We start from the raw sequence: 25,082 nt of genomic DNA, 5'->3' as shown, positions 1-25,082 counted from the left end.
GCAGCTCCTTGTGCATCGAATGAGAAAACGAAAAGCACAGCAAGGTATATATACTGTATTGCAGGCCTGCACCTGCTCTCGCAAGCGATTAGCACGTGTCAGGTGAAGGGACTGCGGATACGACAGCTGCGCCAGGAGAAGATAACACTACACGGACTTGAAAAAGCGAAATTCCATTCCTACTCTTCTTCCTCCTCTTCCTTTCGATCCGCATCCGCTTCGGACGCTTGATCGGCTTCAAACGTCGTCGATCGTGCCGCTTTCATGTTGAACACGATCGCCGCGCTCCGATCCGTTCGTCCCGTTCTTCGAGCCTAAACATGCGCGGTTCTCGCTTGCGAGGCGCGATTTTTTGTCCAAACTAACCTGCTTTTTCTTTTTAGATCGCGGCGGCAGCGGCGGCGCTGCCGGACCCGCCACGGCAAGTGGTGCGCTCACCTGCACCTCTTCATCGAATTCGTCGTCGCTGTGCGAACGGCCGAAAGTCATGCGTTCGCGCTAGGCGAAAAGGAGAATACAGCGGCATTCAAGTGCGACATGTCGCTTTCTACTTGCTGCGCGTCGCGAAGTTCCTCTTCCATCGGCGCCATGTTCGAAAACCAGTTGACGTAGCCGTCGCGATTTCCAGTCAAGCGACTGACGACGAAGAAGCGTTAGCCCGTCAAAATCATCGTCAAGTTCGCCTCTCACCTCCATCTCTGTACCATACGCTGATTGACCATGGAAGCGGCGCGCGATTCGCTGTAATGTCCTTCGATCGCTAGACGAGCCGAGTTCTGAGCCGCGTGGGCTCCCACGACCCCAATGTCCATTTCTGAAACGAGAAAAATAATTTCTCTTTCATTCTCTCTTTGCCTTATACTATACCCTTTTCTGCCAGCTGTCTGTCCTTTGTGACGGGCTGTGCCTTCGATATGACGCGCAGCGATTTCGCTCCGTCCATACTCGTGTATTTGATTTGCAGTTGAAAAGGCAGTTCCTTCAAGTCGCTCAATTTGTGAGCGGTTCCATCACCGTCGTCGTCGTCATTGACAACGACTCGAGGCAATGCCCCTGCTGCTTCATTCTCTTTAGGATCTTCCCCCGATTTTGGTTCTGGTGTGCGCTTTTTTGACGTTCTCACTCCAAACTCGAACGTAATTTCCGTGTCCGCCGTAACGTTTCCAATTTCGCGCGTCAGTCGACTTTCGTCCGTTTCTTCGCTTCGAAAGTATCTACAGAGAAGTGCAGAGGCTAAAGGCAGAATAGAGGACGTTCCTTACAGGCCAGAATGCAAAATCAGCGTTGCAGACACGTTCGTAGCAATGATAGGATTTGCCAACATATTGCCAAATTCCTGAGTCAGTTTCAGAGGGTCGACGATATTTACCTTCACAGAAAACGAGCGTTACTTTACCAGTGACACGAAAAGCAGACACTTCGTACTTGACCCCCAGTTATGTCGGCAACTTGGCCTAGTTCCGCCATTCGACATTCAGTGCCTTCAATGGTAACGACAGAGACAGTAACCCTTGAGCAGGAATACGTCTATTCTGGCTGCAGTCTTAGAATCCGTACATACCCTCTGTCTTTAGCCAGCTGGGAAAGATCGTCGTAAAATTTTTGAGCTTCTTCCTGTTGTTCTTCCGTGTAGAGCTCTGCAATTCCGAGGCGTAGCTAAGTGCTTTCTCATGGGTAACAGTAAACCATACCATCTAGACTTCCCAAGCCTACGTTTGCCAGCCCATCTGTGCAGATTATGACTTTTGACGCGGCTCTCTGTGACGCCATTGTAATGGAAAACAATAACGCGGGGCCCAAGGCAGTTGCTCCGCTTTCTTCCAGACTAAATGAGAAGGAAATACTTTTTGGAAGGTTTTTAGTTATAGAAGTGGCTCTACCTGAAAACTTTTTCACTCAGCGTTTTTCCCAATTTGCCAACTCCTTGGGGAAGACTCACTTCGCTGCCCAATTTGATCAGCTCGTCCCGGTCAGCCAATTTGTCCCCAGCAATAACCAAGGGCACTCCATTTCCTATCACAGTCACCTGAAAGAAAACATGCAGCCTACGACGTCACATACAGTATCAGATGAGAATGACCTCGTTGCTAAATGTAACCAGAGCAACACACTGATGAGGCGACTCCTTCATTAGAGTCTCCAGCTGCTTGTCAATAGCAGCTTGAACGCCCTGCAGAATATCTACTCTACCTCATGACAGCGCGAGAATTTCAGCACTGACTTGAAGTCGTGATACGTAAGTAACATTTCGATTGGGAGCCTGGAAGCCAAATGGTCCTCCTTCGCCAAGCTGCTGAGCTCGATTTCTCTCCTCTCCGCGCAAATGAAATCTTCCTTGCACCTAGTATATAGACAGATAGAAAATTGTCGAAGAAAGCGAACCAACCAACCTCCGTAGTCACACACATGCTCCCTGACACGTCAACGCAAAAAATCACCAAACTATCCCCGACTGGCTGCTCCGAAGCAGCGTTTCCCTCAGCAGCAGCGCCCAGTGGAGACTCAAGCATGTAGGTGATGTCCTCCTCTCGAGGCATCTCTTCGGCGACAACGTCAACCGAATTCCGATTGCCGCAAAATTCGCAAACCCACGCCTATAATAAAATTCGAGTCCCGCGCATGACGGTTAGAGTTTTAGTCTACTTGTCCTTCATCGCTGGCCGATAGCCTGCTTAGTCGCGATAAAGCGGCCCTGCACGCGACGCAGAAGACCACGTCGCCCGTGTGCATGCGACTGGGATGCTTGAGCTTGCCGAACTTGACGCACAGGACGTTCGTGTCGGCGGCGCGTCGAATTCGTCGGCCTGCGAAAGCGTAATAATAACAGAAACCCGTCCGTCGCTCCTTTTCTACCTCGTCCCGCTTCTCCGCCGCCGAGGTGGGGACCGCGTCGGCTTCGCGGAGGAAGCTGGGGTGGTGGAGGTGCTGATTCGTCGTCGTTGTCGCTAGACGTGGGACGCTGTGTCGTGGCGTCGTCATTCGGCTCAATGCACGTACCTAAGCAGCATTCCTCGTTCCATTTCTCCTTCCGATAGACTTTCTTCGTCTGATAGATCGTAGGCGTAAACATGCTTTGATCCGAAATCCATTTGGGACCAGAAGAACGATGTCTACAAGAGGATCAGTTTGCTATGACGTCTTGCCTCGTGACCGCATCTGCATAAATAAAAGGGGAAGAATTGTCCCTGAGCACCTTCGAGTGTTCCAAGTGATCAACGAGTTACTCTACCAACGACAGAGGAAACGCAAGCTAGAAATCTGAATTTATTGATCAACTCTCAAATTCACACAGACAAAGATACGTATAAGCTACAAATACAAATATCTATCTAGCTCCAACGCATTCAGTAAAACGCAGTCTGAGTTACTGTTAGTAAAGTTATTATAATCCTGGTTGAGACCGTTTCCTTGAAAGAAGAAGAATTAGTACAATATTTCGTTCATTTGAAATGTCTCACGTGGACAAGAAAATGCTGGAACGCCCAAGAACGAGTAGCTGTCGCCAGGAGTAAAGCTAGGACAGTGATTCAAAACCGAATGACACGCATTCAAAGAGGGTTTGACCCGTTCCTGCGTGGCGTTTTTTTTAATTTCAATTTCAATCATTGTCGAGCAAACCCAATTGCGATACTTTTCCTGACAACCGAACCTTTAGTTAGTTAGACTCGAAAAAAATGGTTACGTCACTAACCTTGCATTTTTTCAAACGTGTCTCGTTGAAATTGGTCAGACTGTTGCGAAGGACGTCGACGAAGTCATCGAACGCGCTCTTCGCTTGTTCGTCCTTGGAGCAAGCGCAAGGGCTCTTCGTGCAATTGGATACGAAGATCACGGTGTCGTTCGTCGTGTTCGGGCAATGAGCCTTATGAGGTTGTAGCGATGCATCGAAGCAGAACGCTTTTTCTGTCCCCATCGTCTGATTTCCGTCACAATAGTAGCAAGTAGCATGCGCCGAGGTCAAGAATAGGGCACCGAGACAACAATACACGAAGACTTTCATCTTAGCGGCGCGCGCTAAGAAAGGTAAATTTCTATGACGTCATATATCGAAATTCCAAAAAAACCAGTACCACAGAAAATACTACAACAAAAATGCTTTCCAAAACGACGATAATTTACAGTCCAACTAACTGACTTTAATAGTGCAATCTAACCCCGCTCCCCCTCGATCCCAACAGTGAACACCTTCTTTCAGTTGAAGATGCGTTTGGAGCAGACGCGGCATTTACTCACCGGCGGATCCTCTTCGCCCGGATCGGAAATAGTTTGTCGAACGGGCGGATCAAATGGCGGCTCCGTGTCGTCCAAGGGCGATAGCCAAAAACTGAGTCCCGGCGACGAGTATTTGCAGTTTCCTCGCGGATAGCACTCGATGTAGGGCATAGGATAGAAACGCCGCAGACAGGATCCCGGTGACGACAGACTCTGTCCGCCGCCTTCGGCACCGTCGTTTGTTTGCTGTGAGAAGAGAGAAAAAACTGAATCAGCCACTTTTCGCGTCTAAATTTCATCTTCTTACCGCAATAAAGCTAAATCCTTGCCACACGCTGTCCCAGCCTCGGGGACAATCCGGCACCCCTGTAGATTGATTGTGAACGGCTATCGTTCTCGACTTTGTCTCGCACACTGCACAGCGGCTAATGTATTTAGCGATGTTGCCGTCGTCATCCTCTTGGTTCACCGGCATGACCTGATCGGTAGTGAGCCAATAGCTGATGTCACTCCTCTCCGCCACCAAACACTAGAAGAAAACACTCGCTCTCTTGTTTTTCGTTCTGATTTTTTAAAGCCTTACTTGCGAGCTGGAACAATGCATAAACGGCATAGTGCTAAAAACCCTGAGACATGATCCCGGCCTTCCGAGATCTTGCCCGTGACCGTAGCCGTTTCCAAGCGATTGCAAGAAACTGTAGCCCGAGTAGAGCATCGCTGATCCGTCGGGACAGCTTGGTAGGTCTGTCGTTTGACTGTGTACGACAAGAAGCCATCCGGCTTCCGCCGTCCCAGGCAGTCCCGATTCGCCCGAATTGCCTCTCATTCCGATATCTCCCTGCATGCCTTCATTTCCTTTTTCGCCCGGCGAGCCAACGTCGCCTTTCTCGCCTTGAAAACCCATTTCTCCTTTTACTCCTGCAGAAACGGAATCAACGAGCTCCTGAGGATAAATTGTTTTGAATACCTTGTTCTCCGCTTGGACCAGTGTCTCCTTTTTGCCCCGTAGTACCCTTTTCGCCTTTGTGGCCGCGTTTACCACGTTGTCCTGTGTTGCGTAGTCAGACTTGGATAATAATTTGGTAAGAGGTTACCTATATCGCCTTGTGGCCCATCACGACCAGTTTCGCCTATATCTCCCTTTTGGCCTTGTTCTCCAAGAGGTCCTTCGGCACCTGGGAATTATATTCGTTTGCAGAGAAAACGCATTCTGTCACCAACGTCAATACCGGTATTTCCTTTCGGTCCTTCACTACCAATTTGTCCTGGCGCACCCTTGTCACCCTTTACTCCTTCGTTGCCTCTATCACCTTTAGCTCCTTTTGGACCGGTGTCTCCCTTATCGCCAGCAGTGCCGTCTATTCCAGGTATTCCTGCCTCTCCTTTCTCTCCTTTCTCTCCGTCAAAACCAACCGAGCCGACATCGCCCGTGTCACCTGAGAAAAAGGTTTTCGGTTGTAATAGTTGCAACATCAACATGACCTTACCTTTTAATCCAGTCTCTCCTGTTAGTCCTGGAATTCCTTTAGATCCTTTTGGTCCTCTTTGTCCTTTGTCTCCCATTTGACCAATATCTCCCTATAAGCACATACGTAGACATGTGTAAACGGTGACATGCGGTATGAACCTGGTCTCCTATTGGGCCTTCGACTCCCGGTGCTCCAACGTCTCCTTTTTCTCCGTCAACCCCGTCAGTGCCGTTTAGTCCTGGCAGACCAACGGACCCTTTCTCGCCTATTGAAAAACCTCTCTGTGTCAATTGTTCTTCTGAACATGATTACAGTCCTACCAATATCTCCAATATCGCCCTTGTCGCCTTTCTCGCCTTGATTGCCTATTGGACCGACCGGCCCAACGTCTCCTTGTGGTCCTTGTTCTCCAGTCATTCCCTGGAGTCCGACGTCTCCTTTCTCTCCCTGAATTCCTTGGCTACCATTGTCTCCTTTAGGACCTCGTTCGCCTGGCGGTCCTGCGTCACCGGTGGGTCCTAAAAAACGCGCTTTGCTTAAGGAAGCGTAATGCAAAACATCAAAAATTTTACCTTCTGGTCCTTCTGGTCCTAGTGGCCCAGCCTCGCCCTTGGTTCCTCTTGCACCTGTTATGCCCTCTTCCCCTTTCTGTCCCTTTTCACCTTGATCTCCGCGAAGACCCATTGGTCCTATTTCTCCTTTTTCTCCAATATCTCCTGTGTTGCCTTTCTGTCCATCAAATCCTGTAGCTCCTTTAGGTCCTGCAATTCCCTGTAGTCCCTGATCGCCCTTTTCACCGCGTTCGCCTTGCTCTCCTGTGCTTCCCTTTTCGCCCTTTTCTCCCTTAGCACCATCATTTCCTGGATCACCAGGCGGTCCTTCTTCACCCTGTTCTCCGTCAAACCCGGGAAGTCCGTTTTCTCCTTTTTCTCCTGAAGGACCTACAGTGCCGTTCGCACCTTTTTCTCCTTTCATTCCGTCAGCACCTATGTACACAAGCACACAAACTATTTAGTTTGAGCTAGAGTAAATATCTAGTATACCGTTTCCTGCATCTCCTTTAGGTCCTGGAGGTCCGACATCTCCTTTGGGTCCAGCTAAGCCTGTAGCATTTGCGCCTGTATCTCCTTTGTCTCCCTGTGTGCCGTTGTTTCCTGGTAGACCAGGTGCTCCTGTTTCTCCCTTTGGCCCATCTACTCCTGGTAATCCACTTGGTCCATTGTCTCCTGGCTCACCCTTTTCGCCTGGGGATCCTTTTTGACCAACCTCTCCTTCATCACCTTTTGGTCCATCAGATCCCTTTCCCCCGGCTTCTCCGGGCGTTCCAGAATCTCCTTTCGGGCCCTGCACGCCAGAACTTCCGGGAGATCCAACATCACCTTTTTCGCCTGATTCTCCCTTTTCTCCCGGCAGACCTATTAGACCAGGCTCGCCAGATGCTCCTTTATCGCCTCTAGATCCGTTAATTCCAACAGGACCAGTATTGCCCTTTTCTCCCAGTTCTCCTTTAGAGCCATTGACCCCAGCCGGTCCTACCGGTCCGTCGTTTCCTTTTGGACCGGTATCACCCTTAGTTCCCGGCTCTCCTTGTGCACCAGCTTCTCCAGTAGTGCCCTTTTCGCCTTGCGGACCCGGATCGCCTAATACACACAAGCACTGGAAAAAGAATTGTTGTGCTTTATGAGCTGCTTACCTTGGTCGCCAGACGGCCCAGATACTCCTGTGTCGCCTTTTGAGCCAGTTTCACCTGGGGGCCCCATTTCGCCATTGGTTCCATTCTCTCCTCTATCTCCCTTTTGACCCATTTGTCCAGGCTCTCCTTGTAGGCCAGGTTCTCCTGAGTCGCCTCGGGGTCCTGGAGTGCCGTCCTCTCCCCTTTCTCCTTCATTTCCTTTTTCACCTTTGGGTCCATCACCTCCTGGAAGACCAGGTGGACCAGACGGACCGTCAGTTCCGTTTAATCCTAAAATTCCACTAATGGAAACGACTGAAACTAGAATGAAATAAACAAACCAGGCTCGCCCGGATCACCAGTGGGGCCTATTGGACCTGCAGGACCAAGAGGACCTGCGTCGCCTGTGTCGCCTTTCATTCCAACGTCGCCTTTAGTGCCATTCATGCCAGGTACTCCTTTTTCACCTGCAAAAAGTTATCGGTTCAAATAAAAATACTTTTAGTTGGCAAGGTTAATTAATTAATTTGACCTGGCGGGCCTTGATTTCCTTTTTCGCCCTCATCTCCCTGCATTCCTTTATCGCCTGGAGGACCGTCAAAGCCGGGAAGACCAGGTTCACCAGCAGATCCTTTCATGCCATCTGCACCCATGATGCCTTGAATTCCTGTATCTCCTTTGTCTCCTCTCATCCCGGTCGATCCTACAGATTCAGACAATCTCCCACGTGAAGTAAAGCAATTTGTTTTTATTTTTGTACCATTCATTCCCCTCGCTCCTTTAATGCCCATAGGTCCCGGCATTCCCGGAGGACCAGCAGGCCCTTCAATGATAGAATAGTTGCCCGGACTTCCTGGGTCTCCTGGCAGTCCCTCCTCTCCCTTATCTCCCTTTGGTCCCTTTCAAAAAAACCGCTCACGTATGAATTTTGAGCTTAATTAAACTGATCTTTACTGGAAGTCCTTCTGGTTCTTTAGACGGTGTAGGCGATTGAGTAGTAGGCAATTCGGTATTTGGCGGTTGAGTTGTTGAAGGAAGTCCAGGAGGTACCTCGAGATCGGGCTCTCGTCTGTCTTGTGGAAGTTGATCAGGATTATTGGTTATGCAGAGCTCGTTTGGGTCGTTTTGAGCACATTGAATTGTTTGAGTAACTGTCTCTGTCTGCCCTTTAGATCCTTTTTCGCCGGGCTCCCCTTTTATGCTCTAAACATCTCAAATACCTTTGAAACGCTACTCTGAATACGGTTTTATTACAATTCCTGCATCTCCTTTTTCTCCTTTCGATCCAGTTGCGCCAGGCGTTCCATCTTCACCAGGCTGTCCGGGCTCTCCCTTTGATCCAGGAGGGCCTTGTGGTCCTGCAGTACCATTGAGCCCAGCTGGACACGTACTACAATTTCCTGGAAGACCAATATCTCCCTTGTCTCCAAAATCTCCTTTAACTCCTAAGGCAAGATTTCAACTGTTTTTTATTCCACTAGTTTTGTATGAGATACCAGGTGGTCCTGGAGGGCCACGGTTTCCAGCAGAACCCGGAGGTCCTGGCGGGCCTAGAAGAGATGATCCGTTTAGACCTGCAGGTCCTGTAGCTCCCGGTAATCCCTAGATTTGTAGTGTTACAGTTGGCAAAGAAGATAGCACTTGCTCTTACCTGCGATCCTTTGTCTCCCTTGTCACCTCTTTCGGCCATACCAGGGAGCCCCATAGCGCCTTTGTCTCCTTTTTCGCCAACTGCTCCAGGAAGTCCGTCAATGCCATCGACGCCGTTCATTCCGTCTCTTCCTTGCGGTCCTTGTACTCCTCTTTCACCAGGAGGACCAGGCTCACCAGGTGCACACTCATCACCCGGTTCGCCCTTGGTGCCTGGTTCTCCTTTCATTCCTTGCGCCCCAGTGTCACCCTTCGTGCCAGCATCTCCTTTCAAATCAGCTATAGTTAAATTACTGGGTTCTCCTTTTTCGCCCTTCAGCCCAAAGTGATGAAATAAACGAGTGTTTAACGCTTGGAAGCTACCTTCAGTCCTGGTGTTCCCTTTTCGCCCGTAGCGTTTCTTCCTGCCTCGCCCTTTTGCCCCGTTTCGCCTTCGATCGACTCGCCAGGACTGCCTTTGTCGCCCTAAAAATGTACAACTAATTGGTACATTTAAAAATAAAATCTCTGGTACATTACTTTGCTTCCGGAAATGCCCTGATCTCCTTTTGGGCCAGTATCTCCCTGCATAGAAAATTATTTGACAACGTGTTAACGTATTTTATGCAATGAACCTTTTCGCCTTCACTACCATCTAAACCCTGCAAAACAATACTGTTACACAAAAGTTAAAATGGAATGTTCTTATACGTCTCTGCCATCAGTTCCTTTCATTCCTTTATCTCCCTGCAAGAGATAAAAGTTTGCTCTACGTGTAGGAGTAACTGGCAGTTGTACTTTTGTAAAGTTGAATTCAATTTCTGTTGTTCTGTTTATAATCATTAGGCGACCAGGTTCGCCTTTTTCGCCTTTGAAACCCTACAAAAAAACAGTAGGTTTGCCGTTGCAAAAAAATGAGCCTAGAGCAGCTACTTGATTTCCTGGCGGGCCTGGTACTGGCTCGCTTCTCTCTCCCTATAAAAAGTTTTAGCTTGCAAATCAGTGCGTACGTATAAACTTGCCGGCTCTCCTTGAAGGCCATCAATTCCAGGTTCTCCCTACAGCAAACTTAGATACACGGTCGTCATGCTATGCAATGAAATTTGTACTGTTTCGCCAGGTTCTCCGACGTCACCCTGTATAGGTAATTTAGCATTCTCAAAATGTGAGTGCAGAAAAGCCTACCATTTCTCCAGTGTCTCCTTTCTCGCCATCGAGTCCCTGGTTTAGTTCAAAAAGCGTTTTTCGTTTCTGTCAGCAAAGGCGCATAAGCTTACCGTTTCACCTTTGGGACCACCTGGTCCAACATCGCCCTGAAGAAGACGGTACTGCAAAGAGGCAACTAATAAAAACTAGTGACAAACCTTTTGTCCTTTTACTCCTTGGACTACAGTTGTATTTCCGGGCTCGCCCTATTATTTTACATAGGAAGTCAATTGAAAGTGATAAGCAACGAAAAAATCTAACCTTTTGTCCCGCAGAACCGTCTTCGCCTGGAATGCCAGGTTCACCGACATCTCCTTTTTGTCCATGTCTACCAGGACGTCCCTAAAAACAACTTCTAAGATTCGGTATTTTATCGCGTTGTCTCAGTACGTCCGTTCCATTGCAGCCGTCTATGCCTAGCCAACCTTTCGGCCCCGGCGGTCCCTGCTCTCCCTATAGCAATTTGCGTCAGAAAAACGACATCTATTTGTTTTATTTAATCTAACCATCATGCCAGCGGGACCAGCCCGTCCTGGATATCCAACAGGTCCCTACAAAACCACCAAAGAATAACAACCGCAACTGCTTCCGCTCCATGTCGAATTTACAGTTTCCCCTCTTTCGCCTCGTTCCCCAGAAACTCCATGCTCTCCCTATATCAAATCAGACGATCGCACGCACTGACGTAAAACGTAATTGCTGGAAAAATCCTGCCTTTGTTCCCTTTTGTCCGCGCTGTCCCTCCGGGCCCGGATTCCCCTAATGAATAGGTGAGAATCGTCAAGCGGTGGCGACAAGACAATCAAATATTCGACGACTTACTGTACTTCCCGGGATGCCGTTAGTTCCAGGAACACCAGGCAATCCCTGTAAAAAATCCTTTGGGGCTTTTGTCGCGCAACTCCGAATCAATTTACCCGTTCGCCCTTTCTCCCGACGCAGTCGCATCGTCCCGTTTTGCAGTCGCTGCACGGCTTCTAAACACGGAGAAAAAAATGCGTTTGTTGTACTACAAGGGTGGCGAAACCACTCCACCCCCGCCACACGCACGATGGCGACCATTGTCGCCGGCACGTGAGCCGTGAGATCGTGATGGCGGATGCGGCAGCGCTGCTGTTTCGATACAACAGCGCTGCCAGAACGCAGAATTGCACTGAAAAGTCGACGCGAATAATACTATCTGCACGCGAGCGTGCACTCGATCAGGCAAGGACCACTTTGGCCACGGTTCAATGCATTTTAATTATTCGCGGCCGCGCGTACGTACTCCGTTCGTTCGGTCTTACCTGCTCATCTTGAGGCGTCGGAGAGATTTCTTCTTCTTCTATCGTCGGGAGCTCGGCGCTCTGCGACGACGACAAGTCAATTAGGGCCGCGACGGCGAGGAGGAGAAAAGCAAAGGTAAGCCACTTCTGCATCTCCTCGATTCGGACGAAAGCGACACGATCAGCAGAAAACTAGCTGAACAGCAGACAATCGATGGCTGTAGAGCCGAGAAGATTGCGGTGTGCGCGAGCCGGCCCAGATACAGCGCGATTGATTTAGACTTTGTATTAGGGAGATAATTGAGTTAAGGTTTCACAGTAGACTAATTTGGTGGGCCGTAATGACAACAAACGAACACATGGCTTTTTTACGAGCGTGCACCTGTTGTGAACCGACTGGTCGAAAGGAGGTTGCACGAGTGCGGATTCGCCCGTGAAACCGACCAGACTTATTACCGTCTGGTCGACTTAACGAGCACGGTTTGAGCGCACCTGGTTTCCGGTCATGCAGCTCAAACGTTTTCGTCAACAATGCGAATTCGCCTCCCAGCAGAGATAGAACCAAAACAGTTTGTCATGCGATAGACACAACTCCCTGCGAGTTGCATATCAAGCGGACGCGTGGCGCGTATGTCCGCCCGAATGTGCGGTTTTCTTTTGTCTGCGACTAATTGGTCTACGAAGCACGTGATCCATATTTCGGTTCGTCGCTGCCGGCACAGGCGATACATTCGTCGTTGTTTGCCTCGTCGCGTTCATCGTTCGTTATTTGAGATGCGACGCGGTTGCTCGTTGGTCGCGATCGTCGTCGTCGTCGTCGTCGTCGTCGTCGGTCTCTTGACGCCTGCCAGTGCAAAACCCTCAAAGCTAGCCGCAAGACGAGCGGCGTCCGAGGCGGCAAAATCGCGAAAAGAGAGAGTAGGAAATCTGCACAATATAGAGTCGATGGGCGTTGTTTGAGAGTGCATGCACGCGTGGAGTCTCTTTCCATGCAAAACACTAACGGGTTCTCTTTGTAGGCGGCGTGCGCGGGATGTCCCAAGTGTCCGTGCGAAAAGGGTGAAAGGGTGAGTATATAGCTGCCATCTAGTGAAAGCAGTCCAAACGCAAGCTTTCTGTTCCTACTACATCGCGTTGGTTCATTAGTGCGCCCCCATAGGTTCGCCTTCCCACGCCGGCCCACGCCCTCCCGGATATCATTATCGCACTTCCGCTTGCGCCGAACCACCACCAAACCACTGATTTTTAAAACTGATACTATTGTTCGCTTTTAGGGTAGCCCTGGATACGATGGAAAAGCCGGTTCGGACGGAGTTCAAGTAAGGAGGACCTTTCGTTTTTCGCGGGCTTTTCGCGCGCTATTGCCGTCTTTGTTTTTTTTACTCCAAGGGCCATCGTGGCGAAGAAGGACCTCAAGGGCCTAAAGGCGAGCAGGTAAGGTTCTGTAGAAATTCCAAGCGACTCACTTGACGTTGCACGCGTAGGGCGACGAAGGCTCCAAAGGCAGTCAGGGACATAAAGGATTTCGCGTACGTCGAAAAGAAGGATATCAGCGCGCAAGCAATATAACGGAGTTATTTGCAGGGGTTTCGTGGAGAGCCGGGTCCTCCCGGTCCTATGGGTCCTACGGTAAGAATTTGTATATTCGTCGCATTATTAGAACTTCGATTGCTGTGAATAAAAAATATATAGATGCATAATCGAATAGCTAGAGGAAATTGGGCACAGTTGCGGAAAACCGTTTCTTTTATAGGGCATGCAAGGCTTTGAAGGTGACACGGGAATGGATGGCGAGCCTGGCAAGTGCGGCACGCCAGGCACACCTGGCACGCCGGGAATACCTGGTGCAAAAGGCGTTTTGGGTGAAAACGGAGTGAATGGGGCCATGGGACCGAAAGGTCAGCCGGGAGAGCCGGCACCGCTCTTCGTTCCGGCCGAAAAGGTTGTTGGGAAACGTGTAGCTCGAAGTTATGCTATAGTTTGACTTTAGGGTGCGAAGGGCGACATGGGTAATATTGGATTGCAAGGAGAAGAGGTTTCTCAATGCTATTTTTTGTTTATTTATCTAAATTGCGTTTTTTAGGGAGATAGTGGCAAAAAAGGAGAGGTCGGCAGCAAGGTTTGGTCACATAAGCACGTTGCATTTTTTCGAGTCACTGGAAGACAACCAATTTAGGGAGAAAAGGGCTTGCCTGGTCTACAGGGTGAGGATGGCTTGGCTGGAAAGAACGGTTCTAAGGTAATAAAAAAGAACAGCGCTTTTTGCATCCGACATCTTGATCACTAGGGCGAAAAAGGCGACATGGGTTTGGTTATTGTTGGACCTAAAGGCGATCAGGGAATCAAAGGCACTCAAGGCGAAGCAGGTGATGCGGACGGTGGAGAGCCTCTAAGCGTGGATATGGAGGAAGCCATCCAAGTGGTACGAAAAAGTTAATCTTTTTGAAACTGATCTTTATTGTTTGGACGCATTAGGTGCTGGATTTTACTCGCGGCGAAAAAGGAGAAGCAGGGTACGAGGTGAGCATTGTATCATTTGGCATGACGACTAATACCTATTGAACGCCTGCCTTCAGGGAAGGAATGGTACTGCTGGAGAGAACGGAGCGGTTGGAGACAAGGGCATGACGGGCGACATGGGAGACAAAGTAAGAAACGATGCGGCTAAATAGATAATAATCCTATGGATGTGACGAATGCAGGGTATGACTGGCGACGCCGGTGAGGATGCAGTGAACAGGATTGACGGAGAAAAGGTTGCCCTGTTTTAGTGGATCGTTTATTTTTGCTTATTGAACTTTTGGCGCCAGGGTGCTCCGGGCGACAACGGCATTGCTTTTCTTGCCGAAGCCGGCGAGCCGGGAGAGAAAGGCGATCAGGGCGACTCGGGCTTTCCGCCCGGCTTTCAAGTGCCGCCGGGCGACAAGGGAGTGCGAGGTGAAAAAGGAGTGTTCGGGCCAAGTGGCGAACCGGGAGAAAAGGGAGATGAAGGAATAAAAGGCGACGTCGGCGTCAAAGGAGCTGAAGGAATGCCGGGAGCACGCGGAGCACCTGGTTTCTCTGGTTTTGATGGGTTTAGTGGATTTCATGGTGTGAACGGCACAAAAGGAGCTAAAGGAGATCAAGGAGAGCCCGGGATAAGAAATGAAACCAAGGGAGAGAAAGGCGATTCCGGCTCAAGAGGATCAGATGGGCCGGTGGGAATGCAAGGCGAACCGGGATCCAATGCCATCGTTCCTGGTCCTCCAGGTCCACCCGGACCCCGAGGCACGAGAGGTCCACAAGGCTTTCCAGGCGTTTCCCGTAAGTACACGGTCTGTTTATTGTACGTTAGAAGATGCACGCTGTACTTATAGTATATGCTAGTATGATAAATCTAGTGAGACTTCGTGTCAATACTCTTCGTAGAATTACGTGTTTTGATGGTTGCATGGAAAATAACTTCTTATTTGCTATTAGGGAAAGGTGAAAAAGGGCGAAAAGGAGAGAGAAGCAAGCTGTGCTATTCCTGTCCTCCCGGTCCTCCCGGTCCTGTGGGCGATGCCGGTCCACCTGGAATGACGGGCGAATCAGGAGAGGCGGGAACACCGGGTAATGATAGAGAACAAGGACCCAAAGGCGAACGTGGAGACACGGTTGGCGATGATAGCGAGACATAGAATTGATTGTTAGTGTATTTTGGCATAGGTCACTGGAGCTAAAGGAGAGAAAGGGCAGCCGGGAGAGCCGGGATATACGACCGAAATGAGGCTGGTTTATTTGTTTGATACGGAAGCAAATACCGCGAACAGAACTACTATTCTTCCGGGGCCCAAAGGAATGAAGGTTTTGTTTTGTCACTAGAAGCGAGATTTGATTGGAAGGATTGTTTTGATGTTTTAGGGTGAAAACGGAACGAAGGGATCTCGCGGGCCAAAGGGGATCGATGGTTATGACGTGTTTCGTGACGAAGCTGGACCTGAATCCAGCTCTGGCTTCGAGATAATGTACGAAGGACCGGAAGGACCCAGAGGAGTCAAGGGAATGCAGGGCAATTCTGGAGACGTCGGGGAGCCGGGCAAAAAAGGAGAAAAGGGTTTTCAAGGTGATCAGGGCGAAAGGGGATCAACAGGTCTCCAAGGAGCAAAGGGAGAACCAGGTTGGGAAGTATAGACGTATTTTGTCGCTATTTCTCTAGCAGCTGGAATTTTTTATAGCGCCAGACGGAGAGAATGGAACGGGACTTCCAGGTATGAAAGGCGAGAAAGGTCTCAAAGGCGAACCCGGAATGATAAAGGGAGAACTTGGAATAAATGGAGAGAAAGGAAGCCTCGGTGAAACGGGACAAAAAGGCATGATAGGCGATATTGGCGTTCAGGGAGGTCAAGGTCCGCCTGGTCCAAAGGGTAACAAAGGCGCACGCGGCATGACGGGTGTAAATGGCACAAGCGGACGAGATGGTCCTCCCGGAGTTACTTCCACAATTGTCGGACAGAAAGGCGATCCAGGAGATCCTGGCCGAAGAGGCAACTAACTCTAGATCTAATAGTGATAAAATTCAATTATTATTCTTGTTATTGCGCAGGAAACGACGGTCCTCCTGGTATTACTGGAAGTTCAGGAGAAGTTGGAGTTCGGGGTGTAAATGGGACAAAAGGAGCAAAAGGAGAATCAGGATTTCCTGGCTTGTCTGGGGCACCTGGTGCTAGAGGCGGCCCTGGAGAAGTTGGAGACGCTGGGGCTCCAGGACCAATAGGAGAAATGGGTATAATAATAGTTTATAATATAGATGTGTATGTGCGAGTATCTTTGGTGGTAGGTGCGAGCGGTGAACAAGGAATGGCGGGAGATCCCGGTGACGACGGACCGCCAGGCGACGACGGCGTCGTTGGCGACAAGGGAGACGTTGGTGATCAAGGTCTTCCCGGACGAGATGGATTTCCTGGCAATCGAGGCGACAAGGGCGAGACTGGATCGCCCGGTGCAAAAGGAAATCAAGGCCCTGTGGGCAATAAAGGTGACCGCGGCGAGGGCGGACCGGTGGGTGCTCCGGGAGCGCTTGGAATGAAGGGTTCCGTCGGCGATGCGGGTGCAAACGGGACGATCGGCTCAAAGGGAGATCAAGGATCGCAAGGAAGTAATGGAAGTCGAGGAGACGCCGGCGAGCCGGGAATTATTGGCGATCCCGGCGAAGAGGGACCTGACGGCGACAAGGGAGAGAAGGGAGACACGGGAAGCCAAGGTTTTCCTGGATTAGACGGATTTCCAGGATTCACTGGCGAATTCGGAGCGCCGGGTCCGGCAGGAGCGAAAGGCGCCAAGGGATTGACTGGTGATCCCGGTACCGACTTTGCTGGTCCTAAAGGAGAAGAAGGAAGTGCTGGACCAACAGGAGAGCCGGGCAACTCAACTGAAGGCATGGACGGAATGCCAGGCGACGTCGGATTTCCCGGCAGTCAAGGATTGCCAGGACCAAGAGGCGATCAAGGCGAGAAAGGTGCTGTTGGAGTAAAGGGAGCGATCGGCGAACCCGGGTCGGTTGGAACGACTGGGTTGCCCGGCGACGTTGGCGATAACGGAACCAAGGGTGACGTTGGAGAAAAGGGGCTCAGCGGCGATATGGGAACTCCAGGAGTCGAAGGTCCGAGAGGCGACCGCGGACAGCAGGGAATGAGAGGCGATAATGGAACCGTTGGAAATATTGGCGATGCGGGCCCGAGAGGTTTTTCGGGTGAGCAGGGACTTGAAGGCGTTCCCGGCGAAGAAGGACCCGAGGGAGAGAAAGGCGACGTGGGTGAACGCGGGCCTCCAGGTCCTCCAGGAAGTCAAAGAGGACCGACAGGTGAGCATTAGCCGATGGGTCGGTTTTTTAAAATAGTTTTTTTCTTATTAGGTCCGCCTGGTCCTCGTGGCTCGAAAGGATTATCTGGCGACACTGGCGTTGAAGGAATCAAGGGCGAAGTTGGGGAGAGAGGTCCCAAAGGAGAGATAGGCCTTGCGGGAGAAATTGGCTTAGCTGGACCGGCGGTGATTGCTTTTCTGGCGCGCTGTAGTGGTGTTATACTGTACCTCATTTTGTTCTTAGGGAGAAGTTGGTGAAAAGGGCCGAAAAGGAGACTTCGGTCAAGAGGGGGATCGTGGCCAACCTGGCGACCCTGGGCCTAACGGTTGGGACGGTCGGGACGGTCGTAAAGGTGCTACTGGCGACAGAGGCGAAATGGGGCCACAGGGCGCAAAAGGTAAGAAAACTAAAAAACAACCATTTGATTAAGAAAAACGTGCTCCGTTCTCACAGGTGTCAAAGGCGAAATTGGTCTTCAAGGAAGAAACGGCTCGAAAGGATTAGACGGCGACAGCGGTGACGAGGGAGACGACGGCGCTCAGGGCGAGAAAGGAGCGGTAGGCGAAATGGGTGCGAAAGGTAGTAAAGGCATGATAGGAGCGAACGGAGATGACGGCATCGACGGAATGAAAGGTAAAGAAGCAAGCAGGTAAACAAACGAACGAACGAAACGCGTTTTTTAGGCGCAAAGGGCATGCAAGGCGATAGCGGAATAGTCGGTCGCATAGGCGACGACGGTGACGAAGGCGACGTCGGAGAAAAGGGCGACGTGGGCCAAACGGGTCCGCAGGGTCTCAACGGGGAAACCGGACCAAGCGGCGGCGTCGGCGAGAAGGGAATGAAGGGCGATGTCGGCGATGTGGGTCGAAAAGGCAATGCATCAACGGAACAAGGCGAGAGGGGGTCCAAAGGTTTTCTTGGAGACACGGGCAACGAAGGCGGAACCGGCGACAAAGGTCCCATTGGATTACAAGGAATGCAAGGCAATCAGGGTCCAAAGGGCATCGTTGGCCTAAACGGCATAACTGGTCTTATGGGAGAAAAAGGCGTAAAGGGTGTCGACGGACCAAAGGGTAGTCGGGGTCGATTGGGCGCAGGTGGCGGTCTTGGGGCTCTTCTGGTCTTGCACAGTCAGACGACTGTTATTCCCGAGTGTCCGCAAGGCTATGAGCGCTTGTGGACCGGCTACAGTTTGCTCGAGACGACGGGTAACGGGTACGGATTCGGGCACGATCTCGGCGAGCCCGGCTCGTGCTTGCCTCGCTTTAGTACGGCGCCGTTCGTACGATGCTCCACCAACAGCGATTGCAAGGTAAGAACGGCCTGTTACCATTATTGGGTAGATATTAACACTTACGTTTTACTTTTTTAGCGAGGTCTACGTGGCGACGAAAGTTACTGGCTGTCGACCGACGCCGAATATGAAAGCGATGAGATAGTCACCGGAGTCGGCATTCGAGCGCATATCAGTCGATGTTCCGTTTGTGAGAGCGACTCCGTCGTCGTCGCCCTTCACAGCCAGAATGCAACTGAGCCTGACTGTTTCGAAGGGTGGGACTCGCTTTGGACCGGCTTTAGCTACATACAAGTAATTTCGACGAACGACGAAACGATGTGAGTGTTAATTTGTGCGTCATTTAGAGCACGAGTGCTGGTGCGGAGGGAAATCTTCAAGGGCTTGAATCGACGGGATCCTGTCTGCAAATGTTTCGACCTATTCCGTTCATTGGATGCGGCCTCGCCGGCGATTCGAGTCAGTGCTCCTACGATAGTTCTTCGCTCAGTTTCTGGCTTATTACTCTTGATGCTGAGAGACAGTTTGAGAGAACGCAGCCCGAAACGCTGACTGAGCTTGAGAAAATGACGCAAAGGGTGAGTCGATGCCGAGTTTGCAAATGGGTTGGCGGATTGTTGTCTCAACTTCCTCCTTCGTTAAATCGAATTGACCCTACACCAGCTTGAAGGCCAGTGAGCGAAGCACGAGTTGCATGAAGCTGGGTAAATTTAAAAGGGAACCCTGCTCAGCTTTACGTTTATTTGTTTAGGTTCAATTTCTTTTGTTGGTATAATATGCGTGCTCTTAGATGTGAATGTAAATATTCCACGGGATTATAGACAGAAAATGTTCGGCACATGACTAAAAAAATGTTCGCGGCGAAAATGTTTTAGGCGTTTGCGCCTGATCGGCAGACGACGAACGTTTCTCGAACGCCACTGCGTGCGAGAAATTCAAACGTGTAGTGGATTAGGACGGAGCGCTCGGTTTTTCGAGTGTCATCGGAAAAAGCGCGCTCGTAGAATCGTAACGCGCGCGGGGGAGAGTGGGTTTCCGAGGAGATGCTTTCTCGGGCTCTAAAGGATCACCAGGCCAAGCAAGTAGAGCACAAAAGCGTGCAAGGTAGGTATAATTTCACACTGCTGCGGCAGAGATCTGCAAATAACGAGTCTTTCTAGAGCGGAGGCGAAAAGAAGCTCTCGCTGCAGCCGATACACTCGCTAAGGAGCTCGTCGACACTCTCAATTACGGGTGAGCAAACTCCAAAACGATCGACAGACTCAACTAACGCCTGAACATAGCGTAGAAACAGCGTACAAGAATCAGAAACGGCTCGACGCGGAAGCGAAAGCTCTACAAGTCCACGCGTGTACTACGATAGGTTTGCCTGACGACCCTATACTCATACATTACATTGCGTAGCGAAATTTGTGAAACAAACGCAGCAGTGGCTTGCAATGGTGGAGGGATTCAATCGATCGTTGAAAGTAAGAATATGAATTGGATGGGAATATGTATGGGGCACATAGTACTAGCATTGAATCTCCCCATTCTCTTACCGGTAGTCAAAAAACTAGTTGTGCTTTGGTGTCACTAGGAGCTGGGTGATGTAGAGCATTGGGCTAAAACTATTGAATCCGATATGAAGGAGATTTCTATGGCTCTGGAATACGCTTATACTGGTACTAAGCTACCTTCATTCTACTTCTAGACTTTATTCTTTTTTCTTTCAGGGACCATATCAAAAAAATCAGCAAAAACTTGATAATCTAATAATCTTTCAAACTGTGTATGCTCGAAACAGTAGAAATTCGCCTGACTTCTTGCACAGCTTCAAGGGCGTGTTTGCAGCAAGAAAGACAATACTGCCTTTTTTGACGTCAAAATCTTCCGACTTGCCATCACAAACGCTCCCGTCGCCTCGAATGACGATAAAAATACTTGGCCCACCGGTAGGTTGAAGATCGTGCAGCGATTCATCTTTCTCTTTCAGATGAAGCATGGCAACTGAAAAGTCCTCGACGGGCGGATCAAAAATCTCAACGTTGCCATGGCGAATCGATTTGAAAATTCGCTCGGCCGGCGAAGTGGGAGCAAAGTCCAGCATCGCGCAGAGCGTCTCCTTGTCCTTGAACTTCGGCGTGAGGCCGGCTCGGACAACGTTGTCACTACAGGCCATGCACTCGATGCAATCTACGTCAGAGAGAACCAATGAGGTAAAGTAAATCACGTACAGTAGAACCCCGCCTAAGGACAACCACAAGTTCTATACAGTACTGTACCTCCAGATAGGTAGGCGTGGGGTATGTTGGGGCCAAGGAACATGGCTTGGCCTGGTTCGAGGAGAAGGCGGTTGAGGAAGTAGATGCAAAAGCAGCCCACGTCACCGGGAAATTGCAAATGGATTCGCAGGAGGAGACTGCGAAGATATACTCTTTCTGATTCTGCATCGTCTGAGAAAAGAAATGATCTACAGCGGAACACCATTGCTCATATCATTACCTTTCATTTTCTCCACTTTCTCAACGAGACTGGCCAACTGGGCACGTACGTCCTCGTCAGGTGCGCGAACAAGATTGACAAAGCAATTTCTGAGTGAATCGACGTTTCCTGTCTCGACCAGAGCGTCTGCAGCCTCGGTGCCCACGATGCCTCGCAGCTCAGATATGTTCTCCATGAAAACCTTTATCTCTCCGATGGGCCGAAAGCCGCAGAGCCCTTCAAACGGCGTCAGAGCCAAAGCCATTTCTGGTTTATGATTTGGATCGAGATAGTGCTGGGGATCGGACGCGTGCAAGATCTCGGCGCGTTTCTTGTCAGGATGAGCTTGTATGGAAAGGGCTTTGTCGACCGATAGGACCTTCATAATAAATATCAGAGACTGACTGTGTGTGCATTATCATGTAGTCTACCTTGAAGAGAAAGGGCAATTGGCCTTTGTCGTTTCCCGCTGCCGCACTGCCGAGAGCCCATTGGTTCGATTTGAGCCAATCAGAGAGCAGAACGTTGGAACCGTCGGCAATCCGAGACGGCGATTTCGGATGCGTTCCCATCCAGAGCTAAAGCATTGAAGTTGCTAAGCAATGTGTATCTTTCTTTTTAAAACCTCTGCGTATGGACTGTTGGAATCGAGTTGGAATTCGGGATCGTTCTGCGAGAGGCGAGCGACTTCGCTATCGAGGCCAATTTTGCCCCACTGATACTGCTGAACGGAACAGCGCAAGGGAAAAACTGAAGGAATGTCAGTGAGGAGAGTAGAATTTAATTTCGCGCTTTCGCACCTGCGAATTTCGCCATTGAAGACTGCAAAACGCGCGCTAACGCTACAACACCCAAAGTGTTGTCCGGGCCATTCGTCCAATATCAACGGTTTCACTTTGCTTAGAAGCATGGCTGGACGGACGGGTTCCCGCTTTATCGACGACGATTACGATCGTCGCTATAGCGCCGGCGACGAACGCGATTATCGTGCAGCCGCTAGAGGCGGCGGCGGAGGCGACTATTACCACGGCGGCTACGCTCCTCGTTCGGATCGCGATGCACGTGACCTCGAGTGGGACCGCGGCCGAGGTCCCATTCCGGGGAGCCAACCGAGCGGCGGCGGCGGTCCTCCCATGGGCCGTTCGCTTCCGCCACGCGGCGGCGGCGGCGGCTACGACGTCGGCTATTACGATGATCGAGGCCCAACTCGAACAGGCCCGCCTCCCGGATATCTTGACTTGCCACCGTCGCGCGGCGACCTAGGTCCCGAAGTAGCTTCGTATCGTTCGGGCGGCGGAAACGTCATTTCAAGTCGCGGTGGCGGCGGCGGCGTCGACGCGCCGCTTTACGAGTCGGGCGCGCGCGCGTCGAGTTTGGATGCCACGGGCGGTCTATTGAGCTCGCTCGAGGCGACGATCGGCTCTTCGGGTCTCGCCGGCTTGGCGTCGCGTCTTTCCACTTCGTTCGGTCAAATGAATCCCGTCGTTCGCGGCCAGTGTCTCCTTCTTCCGCCGCCGACGTCGTCGGTTGCCGGGAAACCGGCGGGCGCGCGCGCGAAACCGCCTTTCTGCAAGACGGTCTTTGTCGGTCACTTGCCGCAGAATACGACGCGACAGGCGTTGATGGACATATTCGAGCCGTGCGGCGCCATTCTCAGCCTCCGCTTCAATCCGCGCAATCATTTCGCTCACGTCCAGTTCGATTCCGAAGACGCTGTCGACAAGGCAATGGATTTCAGCAACTACAGCATCAAAGTCGATCTCACCGGCGATCCGGGCAGCATGGGGAAGATCATTGTCGATTACGCCGTGTCTCGAGGCGATGTACGAAATAATTTTTAGTCTAATTAGTAGTATTCCCTTCCGGTTGGTTTCCCTTGCTTAGCGTGCGTTGCTTTCTTTTTTCCCCCTCTCCCTCCCTCCCTTCCTTCCTTCCTGTCCAGGTTCCTCCCGAAGCCGATCCCGAGCGTGCCGCCGAGATTCAAGCTCGTCGGCGCGCGCGCGAGGCACGTCATCGCGAGAGCGGAAAGCGCGAGCGTTCGCCCACACAAGCCACGCCTCCTCCATTCACCGAATCCGCTTCGGCGGAAGTGAAGGAGAAATTTCGCGTCGACGACGGCGCCGAAGAGGCGTCGCGAACGCTCGTGTTTTGGCTCGAAAAGGGCATCTGCAATCGGCACAATACGGACAAGTTCTTTCCGCTCGTCCAGTCGGCCGATGGCTGCATGAAACGGGTTATGCGCAGTAAAAAGGATCACGAGATCGATGTTCGACGTTTCATTGCCGATTCGCAGCTCAAGCAGGATTGCTTGAAACGACAAAGTATGACGCTTTGCTCCACTTCTCCTTTTGACCACTCGCAAGTCGCAATCTATGTTTTCAGTCATTGGCGTTTCAAAAATATTCGGGCTGCTCGATAAGCAGGACAAGAAGCTATACGACTTGTTTACACGTGCTCAGCGTAAGTTGTTGACTCAGTGGGCGAGCGATTCGAAAGTGAGGAAATCTAGTGTCCTGTTATGATAAGTATTCCTATTATTTATTATATAGGCGTTGAAGAGTGACAAATGGTTCAATTTGCTTTGCATCACCAACGAGGCGAACATGGTGAGTATGGATGAAGAGGAACAGAGGAAGAGAGATGGTAGAGAGCCAGAATCAAAACGAGCCAAAACCGATGGTATTTCATTTATTATCTTAATAATTTTTGCACGGTTTTTGCTGTTTAGATGCCGACAAGCATTTGAAGTCCGTCAAAGACGAACTTTTGAAGGTTAAATCCCACTACAAGGAGAAGCTGGAGAGCAGAGAGAAAGAGGTGGAGTTTCACTTATAAAAAAATGATGACTCGTTTGAGAAAGTTGCCATCAATTTACTAGATTGCAAAGTTGAAAGAAATGCTGGGAAAATCAAAGTCGGACTCGAGGAAGAAATCGGTTGAGGTTAATCAAATTTCACTTCTGAATTTCAAACTTAGATGTACGTACAGAAAGATGCAACAAAGAAGGAGACTACTACTCCCAAGAAGCAGAAGGAGGACGAAATTCCGCCCGATTCTGATGCAGAAGACGGTGACCAACAGCAGCAGCAGACGGGATCAAATGTTCAAACGGTAAAGGAAGGAGGGCCACCAAAAGAAAAAGAGCCAAAAGAAGCAACAAAGTCAAAGGATGAGAAGGAGGGGGAGGGACGAGAAGAAGTTCCTATGGTTATTGATGATTCTGAGCCGGTCTTGCAGATTGTAGAAGAGGACACGGGAACGGCGGCAACGACGACAGCGGCTATGGAGACAGCAGAATCCGGCGACGCCGTGCCAACTGGTAGCGGTGCAGTGAATGAGGAAGTGGAGGTGACGATCGTGACGACGATGGTGACAGAGGAGGAGAAGGGAATACCTGAAGCGGAGGAGTCAAAGGAAGAAGTCAAAGAAGAACCCAAAGAGGAATCGGCGAAAGAAGTCAAACAGGAGGTAGAAGTAGAGGAACCGGCGAAGGAACGGGGCGGAATCAAAGAAAAGGGCGAGGAATCTATTGAAGAGGTTATAGCAGAAAAGGAGGAGCGAGATATGGAAGAGGTCGGCGTGAAGGCCGAGAAGAGCGGACAGGAAGACGAAGAGAAGGCGTGGGAAGTCAATAATAGAGGTAAAGTTGAAAACGACGAAGCTGTTTCGTCTCTGATGGCTGTCGTGGGCGTTCTCGCTTCCTTTCTGTCCGTCCATCCGTACGGTGCCGTCTTCTCGGATATCCAACGCTACGTTGAATCTCTCAATTGTCCGCTGTCCTCACTTTCTGTCTGGTCGGCTCTGTGTCGCGCCTCGGCCGTTTTTTCTAGCCATCCGCAGGCCGAAAACGGCAAGCCCGTGGGCGACACGACGTGGTATTTCAATGGGTATCAGACTCTGGCTAACGTGACGGATGAGCTGCTCGCCCTTCACTGACTAAGGTAGATTAGTAAAGGACAAGAGGCTTGGGAGTTTTAGCCGCTGTAGTGCGTGTGTAAACCAGTCTAGTCTAGACGATGGCTGCGGTTGCGCAGGTTGCGAAACAGTGCAG

General features: G+C 50.6%; 6 protein-coding genes and 1 long non-coding RNA gene across 8 annotated transcripts; 3 read left to right on the top strand and 4 right to left on the bottom strand.

Annotated features, from left to right (window-relative positions):
- Positions 1–35: 35 nt before the first annotated feature.
- Positions 36–3,146, bottom strand: LOC136195609 (circularly permutated Ras protein 1-like). Its single transcript, XM_065984994.1, has 16 exons — positions 2,998–3,146; positions 2,854–2,945; positions 2,644–2,804; positions 2,391–2,594; positions 2,222–2,341; positions 2,081–2,170; positions 1,881–2,026; positions 1,692–1,825; positions 1,562–1,637; positions 1,426–1,510; positions 1,263–1,369; positions 868–1,214; positions 691–814; positions 552–636; positions 367–498; positions 36–314 (listed from the first exon to the last, which is right to left on the bottom strand). Exons 1-16 carry the CDS (start codon positions 3,087–3,089, stop codon positions 180–182), a joined length of 2,130 nt encoding a protein of 709 aa, XP_065841066.1. The 5' UTR covers positions 3,090–3,146; the 3' UTR covers positions 36–179.
- A 106-nt stretch (positions 3,147–3,252) lies between these two features.
- On the bottom strand, positions 3,253–4,002 carry LOC136195624 (uncharacterized). The gene is made up of 3 exons (XR_010671924.1): positions 3,692–4,002; positions 3,459–3,636; positions 3,253–3,407 (listed from the first exon to the last, which is right to left on the bottom strand). It is a non-coding gene; the product is annotated as an uncharacterized lncRNA (long non-coding RNA).
- A 22-nt stretch (positions 4,003–4,024) lies between these two features.
- LOC136195602 (collagen alpha-1(IV) chain-like) lies at positions 4,025–11,728 on the bottom strand. Its single transcript, XM_065984985.1, has 38 exons — positions 11,475–11,728; positions 11,106–11,165; positions 11,011–11,055; positions 10,903–10,947; positions 10,797–10,841; positions 10,695–10,739; positions 10,579–10,641; positions 10,450–10,530; positions 10,347–10,394; positions 10,260–10,295; positions 10,168–10,203; positions 10,092–10,118; positions 10,001–10,040; positions 9,916–9,953; positions 9,781–9,861; positions 9,694–9,729; positions 9,618–9,644; positions 9,523–9,567; positions 9,367–9,468; positions 9,005–9,316; positions 8,850–8,955; positions 8,608–8,798; positions 8,308–8,556; positions 8,114–8,252; positions 7,886–8,056; positions 7,695–7,820; positions 7,375–7,644; positions 6,725–7,321; positions 6,254–6,667; positions 6,002–6,199; positions 5,840–5,946; positions 5,700–5,790; positions 5,442–5,648; positions 5,307–5,387; positions 5,180–5,260; positions 4,796–5,130; positions 4,520–4,741; positions 4,025–4,458 (listed from the first exon to the last, which is right to left on the bottom strand). Exons 1-38 carry the CDS (start codon positions 11,604–11,606, stop codon positions 4,192–4,194), a joined length of 5,196 nt encoding a protein of 1,731 aa, XP_065841057.1. The 5' UTR covers positions 11,607–11,728; the 3' UTR covers positions 4,025–4,191.
- Positions 11,729–12,177: 449 nt separating this feature from the next.
- Positions 12,178–19,406, top strand: LOC136195601 (collagen alpha-1(III) chain-like). Of its 2 annotated transcripts, XM_065984984.1 has the most exons (28): positions 12,178–12,371; positions 12,473–12,520; positions 12,728–12,772; positions 12,843–12,887; positions 12,938–12,982; positions 13,038–13,082; positions 13,207–13,395; positions 13,444–13,488; positions 13,537–13,572; positions 13,630–13,692; positions 13,741–13,875; positions 13,929–13,973; positions 14,030–14,101; positions 14,156–14,209; positions 14,264–14,756; positions 14,913–15,088; positions 15,141–15,278; positions 15,336–15,591; positions 15,650–15,958; positions 16,018–16,197; positions 16,252–17,274; positions 17,326–17,459; positions 17,518–17,671; positions 17,728–17,907; positions 17,958–18,586; positions 18,647–18,862; positions 18,916–19,272; positions 19,320–19,406. In XM_065984984.1, the coding sequence occupies exons 1-27, from the start codon at positions 12,228–12,230 to the stop codon at positions 19,234–19,236; spliced, it is 5,220 nt and encodes a 1,739-aa protein (XP_065841056.1). In that variant the 5' UTR covers positions 12,178–12,227; the 3' UTR covers positions 19,237–19,272; positions 19,320–19,406. The 2 variants fall into 2 exon arrangements, with proteins under 2 accessions (XP_065841056.1, XP_065841054.1); XM_065984982.1 differs by having other exon boundaries at positions 18,916–19,406.
- A 106-nt stretch (positions 19,407–19,512) lies between these two features.
- Positions 19,513–20,436, top strand: LOC136195623 (biogenesis of lysosome-related organelles complex 1 subunit 1-like). The gene is made up of 6 exons (XM_065985012.1): positions 19,513–19,672; positions 19,729–19,801; positions 19,852–19,919; positions 19,973–20,037; positions 20,148–20,232; positions 20,284–20,436. The coding sequence occupies exons 1-6, from the start codon at positions 19,612–19,614 to the stop codon at positions 20,313–20,315; spliced, it is 384 nt and encodes a 127-aa protein (XP_065841084.1). The 5' UTR covers positions 19,513–19,611; the 3' UTR covers positions 20,316–20,436.
- Positions 20,256–22,008, bottom strand: LOC136195614 (mannose-6-phosphate isomerase-like). The gene is made up of 6 exons (XM_065985001.1): positions 21,832–22,008; positions 21,657–21,781; positions 21,463–21,609; positions 21,053–21,410; positions 20,833–21,003; positions 20,256–20,743 (listed from the first exon to the last, which is right to left on the bottom strand). The coding sequence occupies exons 1-6, from the start codon at positions 21,845–21,847 to the stop codon at positions 20,331–20,333; spliced, it is 1,230 nt and encodes a 409-aa protein (XP_065841073.1). The 5' UTR covers positions 21,848–22,008; the 3' UTR covers positions 20,256–20,330.
- Positions 21,904–25,074, top strand: LOC136195608 (eukaryotic translation initiation factor 5B-like). Its single transcript, XM_065984993.1, has 7 exons — positions 21,904–22,854; positions 22,974–23,352; positions 23,414–23,526; positions 23,581–23,710; positions 23,760–23,848; positions 23,910–23,972; positions 24,020–25,074. Exons 1-7 carry the CDS (start codon positions 21,940–21,942, stop codon positions 24,965–24,967), a joined length of 2,637 nt encoding a protein of 878 aa, XP_065841065.1. The 5' UTR covers positions 21,904–21,939; the 3' UTR covers positions 24,968–25,074.
- Positions 25,075–25,082: the final 8 nt, after the last annotated feature.

The sequence above is a fragment of the Oscarella lobularis genome, chromosome 14 (genome assembly GCF_947507565.1).
Source record: "Oscarella lobularis chromosome 14, ooOscLobu1.1, whole genome shotgun sequence".
NCBI lineage: Eukaryota > Metazoa > Porifera > Homoscleromorpha > Homosclerophorida > Oscarellidae > Oscarella > Oscarella lobularis.
Note: the sequence above shows the minus strand (reverse complement) of the source record. Positions and strands in the feature narration are given on the sequence as shown.